This window comes from Ursus arctos, unplaced genomic scaffold (genome assembly GCF_023065955.2).
Source record: "Ursus arctos isolate Adak ecotype North America unplaced genomic scaffold, UrsArc2.0 scaffold_37, whole genome shotgun sequence".
NCBI classification, from domain to species: Eukaryota; Metazoa; Chordata; class Mammalia; order Carnivora; family Ursidae; genus Ursus; species Ursus arctos.
Genome location: NW_026623053.1, coordinates 17,177,780 through 17,200,792, shown reverse-complemented (window position 1 = coordinate 17,200,792; position 23,013 = coordinate 17,177,780). Strand labels below are relative to the sequence as shown.

Below are 23,013 nucleotides of genomic sequence, written 5' to 3'. Positions count from 1 at the left end.
CAGCGGGCCCTGTTTAGCAGAGAGCTGCCGGTGAAGAGCTTTTGAGTCCCCGATCGGGACTTCTTTCCTGACTTTCAGTCTCACTCCAAGAAATTGTGTTGCTTTGGTTGGTTTGGAGGTTTTGTCTGTTCGTTCGTTTGTTTGTTAGTCCTTTTCTACATAGTTGCCATCCGCACGAGTCAAAGACTGCCCTTAAATGATTCCTATTTCCTAATGGAAACGTGTTTATCTTTATAAGCAAGGCAATGTGCTGTCACTGAATATTAATACACTTTTTGTGCAGTCTCTTCACTTATAGATTAATGGAGCAATTAACACCACACTGTACCCACATTATTTACTTCAATCACTTCTCGAATATCTTTTTTGCTTTCTCTTTCCTTAGCGTTTTCCATCAGGGTTCTGGTTCTTATATCACGCTAATGCCTTCCTTGGGCTGAGCTGTGCAACGTGTTTAGTGCGTCGAGCACCCAGCCAACTTTCCAGGGAATCGAGCCACAGAACTACCTCCTAAATGGTACTGACAGCTAAACTAATTTTTCTGTATCTTAGAAAATCAAAGTTGTAGTTTATTTTAGACATGTCAACAAAGTTTAATTGACGTGGTAGAATCCCACTAAAAGTTCAGGGAAAAACGGGTGTTCAGGAAAACTTTAAAGAAACCCTCCATACAGCATATAATGAAAGTGGCATGGTTTGGGCTAACAAATATATCCAAGGACCATATGCAGAAACTTAGTTCAATTAATTCTCTGTAATGAAAAATAATAACTATATTGTTTGTGCCTGAAGACCTGATAGGAGTTGAAGGAGGAAAAACTTGTGTTAGTCTTATGTTACGATGTTAGCTAAAACTTTTGTGAGGGTGCACTTCCTTGAAGTTCAGTTGCTGGTTTTAAAAGCCGAATCTGTGTCACTCGGTCTTTTTAAGCTGTTTTTCCTCTCCTTTGAAGGATGCATAGTTTTCTCTCTCTCCGTTGCTTAGATGAAAATGGCCCGAAGATGCATGCAAATTTGTGAACTTCAGATCGCAGATTCTGCGTAATTCAAATAACAGAGCCATGAAGCTCCACTCTTTCATTTGGATTCCGCGAACCACTGAGACTTGTGGAGTAGAAATGATGTCAGAATGATGCCCTAAAGGTGTAGTGTCAGGGCCAGAACTCTGCCCTGGGATACCATGGCCCATCGGGCTGTAAGAGCCTTGCACTCACAACCCAGGGCCGAGGGCCGCCCTCATTGTTTTAATTACAGAGCTACAGCATGTGGGTAAGAAACTTGGACTTGACAACAGCGGAAGAAAGAGGATATTGTATGCCTTCAATCAGCTTTGTATTAGGAGATCCTTGAAGGGAAAATTATGTGAAAGAAAGAAGGAGGAAGAAAACAAACTAGCAGGATCCCGATTTCAATGTAATTTGGAGAAAATGACTGATTTGGGTTGGTCATGTTGCCAGAGCAGATGACTCAAGGCTTCCAAACAAGAAATGGAAATCAGGAGGATGCCTGAAGCCTGGAAGAAGAACAAATTGTGAAGATATGATTGACTGTAAGGCTTCAAAATCAACTGTACCAAAGATGAGCTTGGATCATTGCCCAGAACAGAACTGAATGGTGATGTTCATTTAGGTTCTGACTGTTGAAACAAAATAAAATGTAGTAATTGTGCTCTGTTAGGTACACAGACGTGTTAATGCTTTCCAATTTCCCCAACTGGGGATCTGGTGTCACTTTCCCTGTCGTTCCTATTTCATGCTTCACCGGTGAGTATTATTGCTGCTCTGGACACTAAGTGAATGCCAGGTTTTTGGCAAAGACCTGGGATCCAGGTGAAAGCATCCTTCTCAGGCTGCGTGTGAGTGTGCTGCAGGTGGCTTTGAAAATGGCTTTAAAACTTGGAAATCGTTTCTTTAATTGGCCTGTTCAGGCTTGGATGATGTGCACCTCGATCCTGGCATTCAGTGTTACGGTTGCTGGACCTCGGTTATGAGTCTCAGCAGTTTGGGCCCCAAAGCACTTCGTCTCTGACAACCAGGAAAAGCCTCAGTTTCCATTGGCAGTAGAGTTGGCAGGAAGACATTTTATTCACGGTTTTCTTACACTCGTTTTCTCAGTAACCTATCAGTTGAGTTTTCTGACAACCTTTCTGATGGACAACAGGGTTTAACTCCCTCTCAGGTCGGTTCTGAAGCAGCTACACTTTTCCCTCTCTCCCTGAGGGCCACAAAGAAGAAAAGATTCCATGTTGTTTTTCCTAACACCAAAGTCCTGCGTACTAGCCCGACAACTTCGGAAATTTCCCAGCCTGCCTGTAGGAGCAGTCCAACTGCACGGTACAAATGACTTCCAAACAAACATTTTCTACATACTAAATTAGAAAAAAAACAGCAAAACCAACAAGGGGGTGACTCAGAAGGAAAAAAGGAGGGGCAGACAGAACATGTGATTTTTCCACTCCTTTTTGGTTTCTTTACCTGAGTCAAATTTTGAGAATGTTAAGCCCTGTCCTGTCTACCCATTATTTACCACAACGTCTTCAAATTTCAGTAGCTGACTGAAAGCCAGTAACTTTTTTTCAGCCATCCAAATGGACTAAAGATGTTGTCAGGTACAAGATGTTTAATTAAGGATCTGTCTAGTCTCTTTGGGCGTCTAAAGTTTGGACCTTAAACAAGGTAACCTAAAATTAGAGCCTACTAATGAGAGACAGCAGGAAGGCTTCTTCAAGGGTTTGACTCGCCATAAATGAACCACCAAGACGGGACACAAACTGGAACTCAAAGGAAATTCCACATCTCCTTGCTTCATACAATCAGCATCTTTTCATTGATCGGTCTATGACCTTGGAGCCACCCAATATGTTAAAATAGCTTCGCACTTTAAAAGTGGGGGTGGGGGAAATGAGGGGTAAAATTATTTTGTGGGGCTTGGCACAAATCTGTATTTCAAATAAGCTATGTATGAGCTGTGTCTTTGAGCGAGGAACACGTGCAACGCAGTTTTGATCTTCGTTTTATAGATGTACATAAGTAATACAAGGCCTGTTTTGATTATACAATGAAAAACAAATGTGACCCAATATTGTCGTGCTCTGTATCTACTTACGTTTCTGAACAACAGCTCTCATTAGTCTACGAACCACCATTAATGGCTTTGGAGACCTGGAACCCCATCCGATATTTGCTTATGAACTTTTCCATGTGTGGTATGGGGTTCCTTCATAGGTAATCATCTGAATAGGACAGGGTTTTAATGTATGATGGGCTCCTGAAAGAAATCATCTAAAACCATTTCTCAAAATGGTTCTCACGGTCTTCTTCTAAATGCTTTGCTTAACATTCAACAACTGTGGTCACTATAATTATGATTGAAGAATTCTATTTTAAGGCTTTTTCAGAAACGGGGTGTTAAAGGCTATTTGCTAGTGAAAATCAAAAATGCATTGTACATATCTTTCTCAAATTCTTTTTAGCCATAGGTTAATGGAAGACGTAGTTGAAAGCAACTCAGATAGTAACGATGTATTTTTAATTTCACCTAACCAGAAATCTGGAGGCAGATTGCTGGGATTGACTAATTCGGCAGCCCGATAATGTCATTGAGATCCAGGTCCTTCCCGTCTTTGTGCTGGCCTTCTTCAGTTTGTGGGCGATGATCTCTCATCTGAATGCAGCACACAGGCGTCTCATGCAGATAGCACAACAACTAGCAAAAAAGAAGGACTTTTCTTTCCATGTTCCTCTTTTCCTTAGGCCAGAAATCCAGGACTTCCAACATACATTCCCCCTCTTCCCACCACTGGTCTCATGGGCTAGGTTTGGATCATATGTCCATGAATGTGACAGGATTCACCAGCAAGGGACTGGGACCACCATGGTTGGCTTGAAGAATGCTGCTTCACCCCTGGGCTAGAGAAGGGGTTTCTTCCCTGAGTACAGGGCATGGTGAATACTTGCACCCCAAGGAACAAAGAGGGATATCTATGGATATCTATTGGGTGAGCAACCAACAGTTCTCCCCACTGACTTTTTTGGATAATAACAGTTTTTACTTTAATATAGAGCATCAATATTTCAGTTTTTTACCGTATTACTGAAGCATTGTTTTTCTTCCACACTGACAGTATTATCCTGGTATTCCTTGTAAGGACAAAAGTTATCCTGAGGGGGAAAAACATTTGGGCGTACTTTTTTTTTCTCATTCTGATAAAACTAGAAAATACGCAACAACCCAAAAGCTTTCACAAAAAAATGATCTTGTTCATCTCAGCCCAGATCAATCAGTTATACAAATAGTGTTTCACATTACTTTAAAACAGAACTGAATGGAAATGGGACTAAAAAACTGATTTTTGATTGCCATTTCTGATTTTTCCTAAAATAAGTAGTGGTAAGACATTTTTGCAACATAAATAACTTTTCAAAAATGTTTATGGAAATAAATTTATTTCAAGAAGAATTGCAATAGAGTGTAGCCCAGTGGTCAAGGACATGGACTATGAGGACAACGGAACTTGATTTCAGTCACTGTGTTTGGCGGTGATGTGACAGTAGTCCTCACCTGCAAAATGAAGAGAAAATAATCATACCATCTTCAAAAGATTGTTGTGAACGTTGAAGGAGATTAAAATATGGCCATCTGCCTACATACATTTATTCTTAACAGAGTGCCTAGTACATAGTAAGCTTTCAACAAATTTTGACTGTTTTTACTTATATCAATATCAACAAAAGTCCATAAACATCCAAGTTAACGTTTTCCTACACAGGATAATTAAAATCAAATTCACAACTTCTAGAAGTAACAGCTTTGAGAAACAAACCGTGAGGCCTGTCGTATAGTACATACCATCTTGTTGAGAGAGGTCTTGCATTGCGTCTGGAGCATCTTCCAAAGAGTTCTCCGGTTGGCTTGGTGTTGGTCAAAACTGAAAGCCAGAATGGTGGCTTGACTGTCTTTTCAGGGAAAGAGTGGCTATTAATGCCACATACACATTAGAATTCGTTTCCATTCATCTAGGGAGTAGACTGAGTGTGTCAGTCTGCTTCTTGAGAAGTAAGCAAGATAAAGCATGTTGATATGGGTGTCACAAATCTCTTAACGTCCCTAGTTATTGTCCTCCTAAGCCACATGCTCTGTATTTCAAGCCAAAACTACATGAAGGCAGAAAATTTGGCAAAGTGAACAGTGCATGTGGGTATAAACATTAGTTCTTTAGCAGAAAAAAAAAAAGTATCTCCTTCATAAAACATTACAATTCTTTTTTTGTTTTTTAAGAATCTGTATTTCATACTTTACCTTGGGAAAGCTTCCAGTAATTATCTAATCAATCAAGAATCGTCAGCTTGCACCCTTGCCCACCACATTCTCTTTCTCGAATTTTGGGTGTGACTCTTCTGACTGGCCCAAGTGCCAATCTTCACTGACAAAAGGCTCTTCATGGGAGAGGGCGTGGCATGGAGGTCCTGTGGCAACCACTTTGACTGTAGGGCCCATGAGGCTTACTTTCTAGATCCAGGACTTTGGACTGGTAAGTAATAAACACAACTCAAAATTATTTAGGTTGAAAAAAGGAATTTATTCTAAATGATACTGGGTATCTCAAAGAATGAAAAGCAAAGAGAAATGCCAATTTGCAAGAAGCGTTGAGATGTAACTAAGGGTAAAAAATTGCTGACAGAAGGTCATACTCACAGTACCAGAACTCTTCTCCATCTTGCTTCTGCGTTTCCCTGAATAGTAGCTTCCTTCTTTTTTATCACTGCAGATTGACTCTCCAAAAGACAGAAAATGTGACTGTCACTGATACGCTAGTTTTCTGTCTTCGAGCTTCAACCACACAGAGTGAGACTTGACCTTTTCAGTTCTAATTCCCAAATCCTGGAGAAAAACTCTGCTAGGTCTAACTTGGATCAGATTAACTGGGGCAAAGAGACAGAACACCATTTGGATCCATTTGGTGAGGTGCCCAATCAACCAACTGCATGCAAGTAGTATCATATTATACTAATGTGTTGGCTCCAATGTTTTAAAAAATTGGGTGGGGCAGTTCTCAACAGAAGAGGTGCTGGCCTGACTATTCTGTAGATGTCCACTATTGCTAGGCTATACTGTGAAAACAGTGCAAGGATCTAGCCTCCCATTTTCCAGCAAAGGCTGCCTATGGTCCTTGAGAATTTCCCATTAAAGCTGTTCATTCACTGTTAGAAAGTTCAGGATGGTGGGACGGCTGGAGGCGGTCGCAGGGAGTTGGGGCGGTGGGGATGATTACACATGAAAGGAACAGAGCAGAGAGAAGGGAAGGAGGGCGCATCAAGGAAGCATAGACAACTTGAAGCAGAGGGCTCTGGACCTCCCAGCTCTTTTCAGATTAAATCCTTATGGTTCTCCCAGCTGCCTCTCTTCCCTCCTGCCTTACACCTCTTTTTAATATTTTTTCCCATCATTTTTAAAATGAAGACCTTCTGTGTTACTTAGAAGATTTCTGTCCTCCTCCAGAAAAGCAGTGCTCTACTTTAGGCAAAAGTTTGCAGTTAAGGCAGATTTTGTCTCTTCAGGAAAGCACTTTCCCATATCCTCCTGTTATTTTTCTTAGAGCAACAAAATCTGAGGGTTGGAGTAGACAAATCCTGAGGGCCATTAAGTTCATCCATTGCTGTATACATCCCATCTCTGGCATCCATGACAAAGGGCCTTCCAGAGTGCTTGGCCACATACCATGAAGGAGAATTGATTATTTTTCAAGACAGCCCATTCTATCTGTAGGTAGTTCTATTAAGAGTACTTCCTTGTATTAAGCTCCTACTGGACGAATAATGTGTCTTTTCTTGTTGCTTCCACCTGTTGGTCCTAGTTCTACAATCTGGAAACAAACAGAAAAGTTGAATTTCTTTCCTACATGCTCACTTTTCAAGAAATCAATCACGTTCATCATGTTACTCCCTGTGATTGTTCTTCTCCAGGCTGAACGACTGTTCTTCCTATAACTGTTCTCTGTTGTATGGGATTTCAAGTACCTCTATTATTAACAGGGACACTCTGTTCTAGAAGCTTTACTTACTTTAATGTTCTTCTTAATTTTTTCCCCAAAAACCAGATGTAATCTTCCAGATACAGAAAAATCACAGAAAGAACAGAACTCATAAATCTTTCATTATAAATATAGAACTTCTATTCAGGAAAATCACATTTATCTTCTGGGAAGGCCGAGCCTATGCTTAATCACTCTTATACTGAAAATTATGTAATGATTAATTTATAATGACATTTCAATGATAAAGGGTGGTATTTGAATTTTGTAAGTGAATTTCAGGCATTAGTAGTTGAAATTGGAATGGAAACGAGGTGGGAGCATGAATTCCCATAGTTCTTCAAATCATATGTCTGCTAGCACTATCCATTATGTCAAAAATACTGGGTAGAGTAAGCCCATATCAAGGGATCATTTGATTCCTTTCTTCCCCTTCACAAAATCCACATGCTTAACGAACGTTTGTATCCTGGTTACATATTCACACACAGAGAAGACTCTGGGGTAAGCACACTAATGCACACTCAGCCCTCAAGAAGCTAACAATTTAGAAGCTATGAAACAAGTCCTTTGCTTCCCTAACTGAAGTGTGCTTTGTACGCCAGTGAATCAAGGAAAAACAAGAGATCACCACATTGGATTGGGTAGCAGAGTGGATTAGTATATATAAATTCTTAACTTTCTTGTTCTAGAAGCACTTTAAGGAAGTTGGAGTGAAGCTTGAGAGGTCAATCAGAGAAGCTCGAGCCCCATGTTAAATGAACATCCTAAAATACAGACACATCGAGTCCTGCCTTTTTCTGCAGTCACGTGTGGGTTCATCAGGAAAGCTGAATTATCTCGGAAAATAATGAGGAATATTCTACTTATGTATTTCAGGTCTAAAATGAGTATATGCCGTATATATCTTTTTCCAGGGCAGACAAATTTAAAATTTTGAATCTTAAAATCTAATATGAAATAAGTGGTGACATTTTATGAACCTTATCATAAGCATATGGCGCTCATTCTTGGTTTTGTTTTTTGTTTTTGTTTTTGTTTCTAAAAACATTTGAGTATGTGATAAGTCCCTCAACATTGGCAACGACAGTTGTCCCAGGCCCTGTAAGACTATATCAGCAAGGAAGTTTGACATTTCTTCTGTCAGCAACATATGTCCCTGACGTTCTATCTCCATCAGTGAAGTTAAAAAAATCATGACTAACTCAGGATAGGGCTGGGAGCCCAGTTTTCACAGCCGTAGAGCTTGTTAGTTCCCTTGTGTTAGTAAAGCTGAAATTAAGGATTTGTGCCCCTTGTTAGCGCAGAAAATTCCAGTCTAGCAGGCTCAGGTATAACCCTAACCTCATTTGGTTACAAGGGAGGAAATGCTAAACTGTAGACAGCTTGAAGCTACCTACCACACACCTGAGAAAATAAATTCAAGATTCTTTAGACTGAGGAAGGTCAAGTTCATCCTTAATGTGCAACTCGTAGTGTTTAGCAATGTACTCAGGGGATTCCAGTCTCAGTACCATTTATTCTTCTGAATTTCATAGTGTTAATAAATGTAAAATTCATAATCTCTGCACTTTATTTTTTTAATGATTTTTTATTATATTATGTTAGTCACCATACAGTACATCCCCGGTTTCCGATGTAAAGCTCGATGATTCATTAGTTGCGTATAACACCCAGTGCACCATGCAATACGTGCCCTCCTTACTACCCATCACCAGCCTATCCCATTCCCCCACCCCCCTCCCCTCTGAGGCCCTCAGTTTGTTTCTCATAGTCCATAGTCTCTCATATTTCATTCCCCCTTCTGATTACCCCCTTTCTTTATCCCTTTCTTCCCCTGCCGATCTTCCTAGTTCTTATGTTCCATAGATGAGAGAAATCATATAATTGTCTTTCTCTGCTTGACTTATTTCACTAAGCAGTATCTCCTCCAGTGCCGTCCATGTTGCAGCAAATATAATCTCTGCACTTCAGAATTAAAACGAAGGAAGACTTCATGATTGGTGTACTACATTGAATAATTGGGGATACTTTAGATTAGTTGCTTTATCCATAAACAGAGGCAGAATTACCTGTTTCCTGATTCCTTTACTTAAAATCTTTTATTTCTCCAATAGGTTGTTTGGTTTTTACAAGGGGATCCTGCCACCAATCTTGGCGGAAACACCAAAAAGAGCAGTGAAGGTAAGCATTGTTAACCTTTCCACCAAGGGAAAACAAGACTGCAGTAACAACTTCAGCCCTAAAACATCCCACAACAATCTATGGGACGTTAATGTGAATTAAAGATAAGATAATTTAAAATTTAATGTGGAAACTATAGCATAACTTTTATTATAATTAGGCTGGGTCACTCTTTCAAATATTGGTTTATGGATCTTTTTTCAGGTAAAGGCACTCCCTTCTGATGAGGAAATTATACAAAAAGTACAGTGGTGAATGAAAGTCACGTAATTGAACCACAGCAGCCACAAAATAACTTTTTTTCTCAAAGCAATTCATCAATTTTCCTTAGGAGCAGTAATTATTAAAGAGAGAGGGAGAGGAGAGGAGGGAAGAGTGGTAGAAAAACCTTTTTCCCTAAATCAGTTCCATTTTATGAACAGAGCAAACTAATACACTACATTACTTTGTACATGATTCGCGTAGAACACATTTATTTGGCATGCTAACTTCATTTGCTTCCCTGGTCTCCTCTGTTAAAATTCTCTATTCTGGTTTTTACAAAATTATTACTTCCACTATGCTGATTTCCATTCTTTAACCACATAACTATGGAGTTTATGTACTATTTGCCGGTTCAGTGTCTGGATAGGAACACAGAGATCTGGCAGGACCTCCGGGGAACAAAGAACTAAATCTGATCACTCCTTTCAATGTTCTTTTGGACAGAAGTCCCGATCACAGTGACTCTGGCTGGCAGTGCCCCTGCCCCCACACTGGCTTCACCAAATATGGCTTTGTCTTTCCATAGAAGGATAACATACCCTTAGACCAAAAGGCTTCCTTTCCAACTAATGACATAAAGCTTTTTTCAGATACATTACTCAATTTGTATTCCCAATGTTCCTGACAGGTAAGATGGGACAATTTCTGTACTTTTGCTCAGTAAGCTAAGAGGTTGACTAAGTTAAAATTTATAATAAAATAACCAACATATATTCACAGACACCATACTTCTACATTCTGTCAAAATAGTAATTTCATAGGATTTAATTCAGGTCTAGAATTCAAAAAACAAAGCTTTAAAACATACTTTCTCTATAAATTCGTCCCCTTTGTTGCCATAGTTTTTGTGATTTTGTGTTATTAGTTCAATACAAATTTCATTATAAGGATCTGAATCGCAGTAGAGAATCTGGAAAAAGTTCACCAAAGTACACAAGAGGGCTGAATTGAATTATGAAATGGCTTCACTTGATAAAAGATTGCCCAAGTAAACAAACAGAGCAGAGTTCCTTTTCAAAAGGAAAGTCACTTTGTCTCCGTGGAATAATATATTCATTTGTTCAGTGTTTTACATGGATAAATAGAGTAAACTATAATTAAAGTTTTTCCTGGAATATTTTTCCTTAATACTATACATTGGAGACAATTTAATTTAAATTTGAAGAGGATTAAAGTTTATCAGTGTTGAACAGTCTTTTATGTAAGAAAAAAAAAAGTTGAGCTTTACAAAACTGAGTTAGTCTCTACTTAAGAAAAAAGCAACGCTCCCTGCCAGAACAATGGTTAACAGATGAACTTTTGGGCAACTGGATATGGTGTATGTGTCCCAGACATCTTGTTTCAAGTTGATTTTACCTTAAAATTATTGAGACATATGGTAAGTGCGTTGGCTTTTTAAGTATAACTTGGAGTTAAGTGTATCTTTGCCAGATGGATAGCACTAGTTTTTCAATACAATTTATGAAAACATTCATTTTATAGATATTTATCTTAGAATTTGTGAGGAAAGCGATCATCTGATTATAATGATTTCATACATTATAAACTGCTTCATTGTATGGCATCAGAAAAAATATTCAGAGACCGTACATACATATATGTATAAATATACCCACACATACATACACATATATATGGTCTGTGAATGTGTGTGTATGTGTGTATTCCTCGGTACTGACACTTCGATTACAATCATTATTATAATCAGAAACAGACAATATGAAGTTTTTCTGCACTTTATTCTTTGAAATGAGATTCATCATTAAAATAAGACTCATTGATGCTAAATAAGTGAAACTTCACCTTTCACAGATTAAGACAGAATTAGTATTGCAGTTAGCAAAAGGAAATAAAGACCTCAGAAAGAGACCAACTGCTCCTTCAGACATGGGAGGCACGATGTTCCAGGTTCCAGGGTCCAGTCTTGAGATTCACAGGTCCAGAAACACCATTTTTCCATGGACAGATTCTCAAGGACTGCCTGACGCTAAACAGACTCAGGAGAAAGCAGGAGTTGTGAAGGCTGTCTGTTCACCACCATCCCTACACCTGTCATGGTGTCTACACACACTAGATGCTCTCTCAATGTTAGATGCACAAATGAAACAGAGAGAAATAGAAAGTGTATTGATTTAAAACAGGAGACATTCCTGTGCTATTTCCCAAAATTCCCGCATCTACTATTCAGTTTCTGGAAGACCATGACTTCCATTTCCAGCCAAGATAGAGTAACAGAGACCAGATTTACTCTCCTGCCTGAAACGGCAACAAAAATGAACAAAAAATATGAAACCACAGTTTTCAAGACACTGGACATCAGACAAGGAAGGATGGGGACGGGAAACAAATGAGATGAGCTCTATGGTTCTCCCCAACTTACTGCCTTGAGAGGTTTTTCCAGACCCCGGGCACACAGAGGAAATGTAAGCAGAGCCCAGTGTACTCCCTGGCTTGAGATGGAACTGGCAGGCTGGAGAGGGCAAGGCAGCTAGAGTTCACAGGATGGAGGTACCAGAAAAGAGAAAGCCACGTAGAGAGAGAGCTCATAAGCTCTTCAGAGGGACCCCGTAAATATTCAGCTGAGAACCGATGAGTGCATGCATGTGAGGAAACTAGCAAGGCTGGGAAAGAGCTGTCCAGAGCATTCGGGGGAACAGTGCTTGGCCAGCATGCGGGACCAGGGATAGTACCTGTTCCCACCAGCCAAACCGGAGGGCCTCAAAATGCACAGGGCGTTGTTGAGAGGAGTACTCAGAAAGGGTTTGCCCCGGTAGTGGGGACTAGTTGGCCCTAGTCAGAGCGCAGCTTAGGTAGTTAAAAGCAAGATCCAAATGGACCAGACTCCTTCCATGTAATTTAACTGCATCCGGGAACAGAACATCGGGAGGTCAGGTTAGTCCTCAGATTGCTGAGTGAGCGTGAATAGAAGCAAAGGGAAAAGTGCTGGTGAGCTGTGTCACCAGGCAAACTGCACCGACCTCCCCTGCCCAGCCACGGCCTGACACTTCTCCAGAGACCACATGGCAGCCCCTCTCCCTACATGAGACTACCAATTTCAGGATTCCAGTTGATAGCTTATATATGGCACAATTCATTTGGATTCAAGATTTTACATTCAGGATTCTCAAAACCTTGATTGAATATGAATGTTTTCAAAACTCTTTAGTTACATATCAGTATGACTTTGGGGAGGCAGCTTTATTATGTGTTGAGCCCCCCAATTTTATCCTTAGACTGTAACCTCACATCTTGTATGATAGGGTACTTATATCACATCTATGCATTGATCAATGTTGTGGATGAGAAATTTCGTGAAAGCCATAAAGGAGTAGTGTCATATAGAGAGGAATTAAAATAACAGCTCATCTACTAGTGCTTAAGAATATAGTTCTGGTATAATGTCTTCTAAGCTTTGAACCTGGGAGACATTCAGTAAATATTTGTTGAATGAATGAATGAATATTTTTTAGTAAATATTGGTTTCAAACTAGAATGATGACATTTACATTCTTTTACTGTTACTGAAACTCCATTTTAAAAGGTTGTACCTTTTCCTTCCTTGAGCTAGTGTCTTATTTATTTGAAGCACTATTTGTTTATTGGAATATATGATAATACTTTTTTCATGACTTTTGAATTCAGTACACTGACAGTTCATCACTGTGACTTATGGGGCTTCTTTATTCCCAGGAACCTGAATCATTTCATCCTAGCCATTCACCAAAAGCTTCCAGCAACGCTGCTGATGAGTACCAGTCAGCTAATAGTAGTTTGGTTTTCTCACAGTTTTAGTGATGATATAAGAAAAGCATAGAATTGCCCCAACTTGGAGACTTGGAACTCCCTGTGAGGATTGCTACAATGACAGGCCAAGTGCCTATCCCCAGGCTTCTCCCCTGAGGTCCCAGTCTGGTCCTTAATCCCTTGTAACTACAGAAAGTCAGAAATAAAGAAAGACAAAAATCAAACCGCATCTTCTCATTGGAAGAGAAAAGGCAGTGAGGTCTTTTGTGAGGTCCATTCATCCCAGAACTTCCTCGAACCCAGTGTGCAGTGTTTCCAAATGTAGGTCATGACCTATGAGTCATAAAATCAATTTAGTGGGTCACTGGATGTAATGGGTCATGACCAGAATTTTTTTCATGAAACAGAATAGAAACATAGTGCATTACACATAGTGAGGGGGGGAAACACTGTTTTACAGCAATGTTTTGTTTCAGTTATAAACACAAGCGTACACTGTATTCATCGTGTGTGTGTGTGTGTGCGTGTGTGTGTGTGTGTGCGTGCGTGTTATGTGAATACTTTTTACATAGACTGTGCTCAGAAAGGTTTGAAATCTTCTGCCTTGAGGGACTCTGGGTTTCCAAGGTCAGGGAAGGCAAGAAGACCTCAGCAGCAAGAAAACTCCAGGGCAGAGAATCCCAAGCTGTTAACAGTCACGGCTCCGCAGTGAGCAAGCATGTGTCGTGGTTAAGAGCACACACAGGCTTTGCAGTCGGTCCTTCCACCCACTAACTGCAGGATATGTATCTACAAAATGAGAATCATGACCATAACCTGCTGCCTGATGCCGTTGTATGGACTCAGTGCAGTAGCACGTGCAAAGGCCGTGGCGTGTTTTCTGGACCACGGCAAGCTCTCGTGAGTGATACAAGTAACTGTGGTTCCTTTATGAGCCAAAGTGAAGAAAGAGAATGAAAACTAAGATTTTCTGAAAGTCCTATCTGGGTCAGGCATGTCAGAATATCTTAGTTAAATGCTATTATTTAAGGAATATTTCAGAAGTTAAGTTTTATGTTCTTGAGGGCTAGAAAGGTCAGGTGACTTGCCCGTGCTTTCACAGCTAAGTAGCATAGGCAGGATTCAGTCCCAGGACTGCTCCCATCAAAACCCCAGCAAGGTGATTGTCGAAGAATAGTGATGATAATGACTATAAAAATGAAGGAAAAAACTTACTTGTAAAGCTTAAGACAATGTCACTTTTCCTTCCATGATTAATGGTTTCACTAAAACAGTAGTGGCCGCTGATGCTGTTTTCTTTTTTTTTTAACACCAGGAGAATTTCAGGGTTGACACCATACACTAGAATGTTCGACTAAAGAGGCAGGGGTTTCTCTTTATTTACTGCTGTAGGAGGCATCCAATAAATATCTGTTGAATGAGTAAATGAATGAATCCCTGATCTAGAAACGTCTACATCTGTAGTTGAGCTAAAGAAGTATGGCACAAAAGTTATTCCTGGGTCTTTAAAAGAATCAAAATCTATCTGGTGATATAATGACTTTGGGGCTGCCCAGAGACTCATAGAGCCATGTCTACATGGAACTACCTCTTTCTAACAACAGAGTATTATTCGATCCCCAAATTTGCTTTTTTTTCTTCCCCCATCTTATTGGGTTATAAAGTAATAGAGTAGAAGACCTTTGAGACCATAAAATTCCCAGGCCTTTCCTGGGGTCTTAAAATTCAGACCCTAGCAAGACCTATGATTGTGCCTTATCAGTGACATCGGCAGCTACTGCTGACAGAGCACTCGGGAGCCAAACAGCATGATCAAGCGGAGTTGTTTCCCAGAATACAGAGTACAGAAAGAGAGGAGAGAAATGTATTTGGGGCACATTACATGAAGTCTGATGAGATTTACCTCCATAGAAATTTATTTGCAGAGAAAATTTCTAGGATGGACTAGAGGACCTTATTGGGTTTCTGGGATGGACTAGAGGACCTTATTGGGTCTTTGTTTTACCGCGGCATCGTCATCATCAGTGAGTGTTTAGAAACTTCATGGAACAACAGAGATACACAGCAATGTAAGCACAAGTTAAAGATGAGAAGGGGGTGGGTGCCTTTTACAAGTGGGTTAGAAAACTGGGCATTCACTGGGAAAGCAGTTCACAGAGAAAACATAGGAGACCAGAGATTTCAGGTCTCTCTGCCTATAATTTTGAATCACTGCCATAAAAAAGAAGTCTATTGATGTCTGGGGAAACTGAAAATGGTCATGGTAAATGGAAGCTGTATGGTTCATTTACTGCTATAAAGGATTCCATCAGCTCTTCTGTAGGTTATTATAGTTGCATTTGAAAATGTGAATGTAAAAAGTCAGGTCCACTAGCAACTACCCGAGACCAGATTAAAAACTGTGTTTGATGGTTTATCATTTTTCTAAAATGCTGGTTAATTTGAGCCAATTAAAGAGTTTGTTGCAGGAAATTGTTATAAATCTCTGGGTTTGGTTTTGTTTCACAGTTTTTCACCTTTGAGCAGTACAAGAAATTGCTAGGATATGTGTCACTGTCGCCAGCATTGGTAAGTGAGAGTATTTATTATACTTAAGTGTGTGAGTTATTTCATAAAGCAAAATCTGGAAACAAAAACCCTTTTGATTCCCCAAGCCCAACTACTAAAATATGAATTCGAGTTATTCAATGTTCAGCTACTTGTTGAAAGCCATCTTCCTAATAACTCACAATTTGGCTATTTTATAGCTCCCAGTGATGAATTTATGATAACAGTGATATGTGTGGAAAGACCCATATGAGATATGGTCAAGAATATAAAATAAAGAGTACATTTGTCAAAGGTTCTGTGAAAGCCAAAACGTGCATATGTTTACATACTAGGTACTGCGCATATGTGTTTATGCAGAAGTCAGTATGCCTAAAACATTTCCTAACAGGTCACTTTTCCAGCTTTTGCTCAAGCTGTAGGAAATACAGGACCTCGGGTCACCCTGCAGGCAGATGCAGACTGAAGGACCTTTTGTCGTTGAGGAGAACAGGGATGCTACAATGACGCATCTCAGCTGTTACGTGGAGATCACGTGGTGATGTGAACATTTCTCAGGGCCTCTCCTCTCCTTCTTGGTGACTTTGCTGCTTTTCACAAGACAAATTGGAGTGATCAAATGGGTTCTACAAGTATGTGTGCGACAAGAGCCCAAGAGAGAGAAAGTGCACTGATTTCTCCCTCCATATCTGAAGAACAAATGATCCTTGGCCCTCCAATCGACAGTGGGCCTCCCAGCACCTAGAAAAGTCCTCCAGTTTTCCTGCTGCAGTGGGCCTCAGAACTCAACCAGAGAGGCAGTGTTCTGGGCTTCAGCTCTGCCGTTACTTAACTTGTAAAGGTTCACTTCAGAATATTTACTCTGCCCAGTAGACTGTCCAAGAAAAAATATCTGTTATTTTTTAAAACCTACATGCCCCTTCTCTAAGAAGGATACTGTTAAGAAACTTCTTGCCAAGCCTCCTGCCAAAACAAGGTGACTGCGAAATAGCCTTGTGTGGTAGAGGTGGCAGCATGAGTCCTGATACTAGCTCAGATTTTTTTTTTATGCCTCACTGCCTTTTCTTAATGTCATTCTCAACTTTGAAAACCTCTTGGTAAGGGGAGGATTAAAAACTTCCTAGCAAAAGACAATAAAATATGGTCTCCAGAGGGCCAGCTGGCTGTTCCTGTGTTGAGCATTGGTACCATGTGAGACGCTGCAGTCCTTTGGACTCCTGAGAATTAAAACAAAAGCATTTGGCCACTCCAGCTACTCTAAGTAAATGCATGCAAACTGTAGACAGTTGTTCTCTTTCCTTGAACTCATTTATTCCAGTTTCTTTTTGATACCACTAGACACTTAAACAGCCCTTAAATGTCCCCTGGTGCTCGCACATGAAAAGCCTAGGAGGCTGGGAACCCAACTGTTACCGCCGGTCTCTGGAATCATCTAAGTAACGTGATCTGCTGATAGCTGATCAATTCTTTTGACAAGGGACTGCTGAACACTAGTTCTGACAGCAAATGTAGCTGAGTTTTATAGAAGAACAAAAAAGTGAATTACTTGGAAGATTGCATATAGTAAGTAATAAAAACCTGAACATCTGGATTTTAGCTTTCCCAGTCAGCAGAGTTTGGGACTGGTATTTGTGTGTGTGTGCGTGTCTGTGTGTGTACACACCCGTGCACACACACGTTTTGGCTTCCATGATAGAAGTGTGAGATAAATGAATAAAATACATGCTCTGGTACCCTATGCAAATGTGTTTAAAGTAGTACTGAAGGGGCATGAAAGGAAAACATGATGGATTATTCCCTCTCCTTGAATCTGTGTACTATCCCATTCTTCCTCGGCATGTTTATGTGCGACAGGAACAATGGTTTTTGTAAAGCACTTTACAAAGGGCTTCGCCCATTGTTTTGATCCTCCTATGAGGTGGGGAGATTAGACATCATTGTCTCCATTTTACTGATGAGGAAACCGTGGCTTATAAAAGGCTCAGTGATTTAGACACAGAGCTGCAGCTCGCACACGTGGTGCCTTTGTGTGAATTACGCAAAGGCACCCTTTGTCCTGGCTGATGCCTCTCCAGGGCTCCGGCTTGGATGGTGGGGTGCAGGCTGGATCTCAGCCTACACACATCCACACACACGTACCTTTTTCTGTGCACAAACTAATGCACATGGCAGCCCTGGTCACATAGCCAAGAAGTGGCAGAACCAGGACCAGAACCCAGACCTCCCTCTGGATCTTCCCTTGTTCCACCTTGCCTGTTGTTCCAAGGTTAGGGAATATTCCTTTTTCTTTTCTCTTCCAGTCTTCTACTTTGGAGAATTTAGAGACTCCTAGTAAGAGTTACCTGTCCTTTGTTCTTCATTGGCTTTTTTCTTCTTTTGGTTGTATGTAGCGTTCCCTCTTCTCCTGCAATGAGAGCTTCAGCACTAAAGAATTACTTTTTTTCAGCATCTGTTTTGGAGATTTGAGGCTTTGTTTCATTTTGTTTTTCTGGTGTGTGTGTGTGTGTGTGTGTGTGTGTGTGTGTGTGTGTTTTAATTGTGGGGTTTGTTGGGTTTGTTGTTTTGTTTTTTGTTTTTTTTTTTTTTGATACAGAGTTTCTGAAAAACCCTTAAACATTCTACTTTGAGGAAAAGTCAAGAAAGTTGTAGTTCCTTTTGCAGAAACTCTTAACTGAGAGCAAATAAGAACCTGACATCATCTTTTGAGAGATGTTCTAGATTTTAGCTGATCCCTTCAGAACAACCTTGCCATTTCTGATCTCAACTTTTGTTCCTCATTTTCTACGTCTAGAAGAATAGGGCAGTTATCGGGGGGTTTTTTTAGATAGGGAAAGGATGAATAAAAAATTTTTTTTTGTTTGTCAATTGTCTAGAATAGTGACTCTAACAACAGGGCTATACCTTTAAATGTTTTCAGCTGCACTGTTTGGTTACCTGAAATCTCACTTTTTATAAACATTTTATTTTTGGTTCTGCTCCTTGAATTTTCTGGAGATGCTCAATAATGATTTAAGTAGGTGTTTTAAAAACGAAGCTCTCACAACATGGACGGCACTGGAGGAGATAATGCTTAGTGAAATAAGTCAAGCAGAGAAAGACAACTATCATATGATTTCTCTCATCTATGGAACATAAGAACTAGAATGATCAGTAGGGGAAGAAAGGGATAAAGAAAGGGGGGGTAATCAGAAGGGGGAATGAAACATGAGAGACTATGGACTATGAGAAACAAACTGAGGGCTACAGAGGGGAGGGAGGTGGGGGAATGGGATAGACCGGTGATGGGTAGTAAGGAGGGCACATATTGCATGGTGCACTGGGTGTTATACACAACTAATGAATCATCGAGCCTTGCATCGAAAACCGGGGATGTACTGTATGGTGACTAACATAATATAATAAAAAATCATTATTAAAAAAAAATAAAAAAATAAAAAAAAAAAGAAAAAAAAAAAATAAAAACGAAGCTCTCCTTTTACAAGTCAAACTCTTTTAATTGTTACATGTGCAGATGTTTTAGTATCCACCTTAAATCACTAAAACAACCTTTCTTTTCATTAAAGGAAAAAGTCGCTGTTGATGGGGCTTTGACATTTTATTTTGAATTGTTAGGATGTGGTTTGTGGCTTCTGTAATTTCTTCTTCATGAATTGTCAGCATCTAATCAAGAACTAAAGCTGTTTAGTAATGGTATGTGGTGTATTTATGTACGTTTCTCCATTCTCCACCAAACATTCAGCTGCTGAGTGTAAGGAGTACGATGTTTAACCCAGTACACATCACTTGTTTGAAAGTATTGATTGATTTAACTTTTCTAGACATTTGCCATTGCTGGATTAGGATCTGGACTAACAGAAGCTATCGTGGTTAACCCTTTTGAGGTAGTAAAAGTTGGATTGCAAGCGAATCGGAACAAATTTACAGAGGTAATCATTTAATGTTTTCCTATTGGTGAGGGAATGTAAAAAAAAATGTTTTTAATATATGTATATACTATATATGTAATTATGAACCCAGCTCTTAGTCACTTGTTAAAACCGTAGCAAATTCTTGTTAAAGAAGTAGCATAAGAAAAAGTCAAATTTCTTCCACAAGAGAAGTGTGAGCAAACATTTCTAAAGTCTGATGGACAAACACATGTTTACAGGTTTTTATTTTAGATTTGGAATGTAATCTACAACGACTTCTTTGAAAATGTTTCCCCTGCTTTCAGCAAAACCTCGATTTCACATTACGCTAGAAGAAACTGAAGCAAAAACCACAGAGGTGATAAATGTTGTGCTTTTTAAAAAAAAAATTATGAAGTCATTTTTTAAAATTGCCTTACTCCTTTCTGCACTCCACCCACCGCCTTCCCCCAAAGATTCTGATAATCTGTCAAGCTTGTCTTTTGGTTTAATCTGAATGAAGCAAGTTAGTAAACCTGTGTAGACGTCCCCGCTTGGACGATGATGGGTCCTGACATTTAATCACTGGTACATGATGTTCCATGAAGACAGCTGCCCTTGGTGTGTGCTGCCTTCACTTCCTCCCAGTTGCCTAATAATTCCCTTTAAACCACCAAGTCCAACTGTGCTTCTTTTATTCTTTTGGGTGACGAGCACCAGGTAGGGAGAAAATAAGGAGATCGGCGTTCCAGGTCCTTCCTTCCTCAGCGTTTTAATTTAATTCCACAACTGGGAAGCATGTGGGCTAAACTGCTTTGGCATGTCTGCTGACCTGCAGTTCTCTGTAGAGCGGTTCCCCTCCTACCACTTTAGCAGCAGCTGATGGGTGGAGACCCCCGCGCTCCCACCCCACTTCCCGCCTGCCCAAACTGCTTGAGAGCTCCCTGGCAGCTTCTTGAGCAGGGCTGTGGGAAAGAAGGGGGCCCGACTCCCCTGTAGCTGCCCAGCCCCGAGAAGGACAGGGCTGGGCTGCCTCAGCAGATGGGATCCACGCAGATGAAGTCAATCCTAATTAAGGGAGAATTTTTTTTCTTTTACGTTTCAGAAGGTTGCCTTAGTTGTGGTGATGTTCGGCACTTCAGTGAAGATTGAAAGTCCTTGCATTGCCCTAGTCTTTGTTTTGTTTTCTGTTTCTTTGCATGAAGGGAAAAGGCGGTGAGGAATAGGAAGAAGAGAGAAGAAACACTTTTTGAATGTCCACTTGAAATGGAGCAGCCCCCATGAAATCGGTTGAAGGAAATTTTGATTTCTTAGGCTGGGAGAGTTAGCACTAGAAGGAAAACGTGGAGCTCCTCCTCCTCCTCCTCCTCCTCCGCAGCCTCTGTTCCGTCATTGGGAAGCTCGCCGGGGCAGCGAGGAGGCGGCAGAGGAAAGCACGTACCCAGCCGCGGTCCGTATGGGGCAGCACAGAACCCACGTGCGCAGGTGGGACAGAGCACCAAGGAGCACCCGCGGGAAAGAGAATAGTGAGTTATCACAGCAGCCCTGCGCGTGCCGCGTGTTGTCTCTCCTCTGCCTTCAAGGAGGTTCCACACTGAGGCCAAGGAGGAGCTGCTAATGTGTTGCAGGTCTGAAGGCCTTGCTAGAACACAGGAAACACCCTTCCAGCCTAACACATGAGTGCCGCACGTGTACGTGTCCCCGTTCAGTGACAAGAGTGCAGCGTGTGTCAACTGTTTACGTAAACGCAGGCTAGCAGTTTTTAAGTGGGGGGAGAACAGGAGCTTGTTTGGGGTCATTTCCTTTGCAGAATCCACTGAACTGGACTCATTTTTAGGTGTTTACTTAGACAAAACAAAAATCATGGGTACATTATAACCTTCGGTGAGTCAGACATGGTTACACATGTCAACATTTATGTCCGGCAACGATCAAGATTCAGTAGCTGAACTGGCGCTTTCTAGGCAATATTGATCAAGGGAAAAGGAGTTAGTGGTACATAGTCACCCAACATAAAGTAATGGAACTATGTTTCTGGAAAAAAAAAATCTGAGAGGAAGAGATGACATGATAAGAATAGCAAATTTGGGTCTGTTCTTTAAAAATAACTGGTAGTCATTACTGGCAATTGTAGCTATTTCCCATGTCTTCTGTCTAGGACCCACTAACTCCAAAGCCTTCTTCCATTGACTAGCATTTTCTTTGTTAATCTGTGCCTGGATTGGATTAATCCAGTTGTTAGGTGTGCTCGCTTCAGCATTTCTATGACCAAGAGTAATTATTGCTTTCTTCACTCTGAGGCTTTGTCGGTTGTCAAGAAGTGTGTGCGTTGGAGCTGGTGGGTGGGGTGGGGAAGAGGGAGAGACAGGAAGGAAGAAAGGAATTAATGATCAACGCATTTAAAAGTTATACTTTTTTAAGAAAAAAAGTTTTAGTCCAAGTATAAAAGTAACACATATTTATCTTAGAAAGCACAAAAAATATATATTATATATAAATGTGTAAACATACTTAAAATGATCTAGACTCCAGAGCAGTGCTGGCCAATAACAATACAACACAAGCCACATTTTCTAGTACCTTTTAAAAAGGCAAAAAGAAACATGAAATTAATTTAATACTGTTTTTATTTATTTATTTTTAATTCTTTAACCCAGTACATCCCAAATATTGTCATTTCAGCATGTAATCAGTATAAAAATTATATGAGATCTTTTACCCTCTTTTCATATTTGGTCTTTAAATCTCGTGTGTATTTTATGCTTACAAGCATACTTCAGTTTGAACTAGGACATTTCAAGTGTTCAATAGCCACATATGGGTAGTGATTTCCTTATAGGACTGTGCAGGTCTGTCATGCAAAGGAATTCTTACCAACTTCTAAATTGTGATTACCTCTGGAAAGGAGACTAGAATAGGGGGAGTGGAAGGTAAGTTTAAGGGAAGGGCTTTGTGTAGTTGAATGTTTAACGTGAGAATGTATTCAGCATTACCTGTGAATATTTACTTTAAAAAGTAACACTTTCCTCGTAGAAAATTTAGGAAAAACAGGAGAGTATAAAGAAAAGTATGTAATCCCAAAGAAATGTTCTTTGGCTCTGCCAGGATCCAGGCTCCCTTTAGCGAGAAGGTTCTCAGCTGATTTGGGTAGAAATGACTTGCCGGTCCATCTTAAGTCCCCATGTTGCATAATTCAGTTTCCATTACTTCATTTGTAGTAGCAGAAACCCCCATTATTTCCTGCTCTATAATTTCTAACAAAAGTTGAAACCTTACATGTGGACTATCAAAGAACATATATAAACAGAGCTGTCTAGAACAGGAGGGCCACTGGTGAACTGGCCTATCTGTCTCAGG

At 40.3% G+C, this 23,013-nt stretch overlaps 1 protein-coding gene across 4 annotated transcripts in view; it reads left to right on the top strand.

Moving 5' to 3' along the window:
* Positions 1-23,013, top strand: part of SLC25A21 (solute carrier family 25 member 21) — a 470,551-nt gene that overhangs the window by 410,908 nt on the left and 36,630 nt on the right. For 3 of the 4 annotated variants that reach the window (XM_044389466.3, XM_048220721.2, XM_057306424.1), the window contains exons 4-6: positions 9,148-9,214; positions 15,731-15,790; positions 19,588-19,695. In XM_044389466.3, the coding sequence (XP_044245401.1) occupies positions 9,148-9,214; positions 15,731-15,790; positions 19,588-19,695 (235 nt within the window). The remainder of the gene's footprint in view (positions 1-9,147; positions 9,215-15,730; positions 15,791-19,587; positions 19,696-23,013) is intronic. The other variant, XM_048220705.2, reaches the window with a different exon arrangement.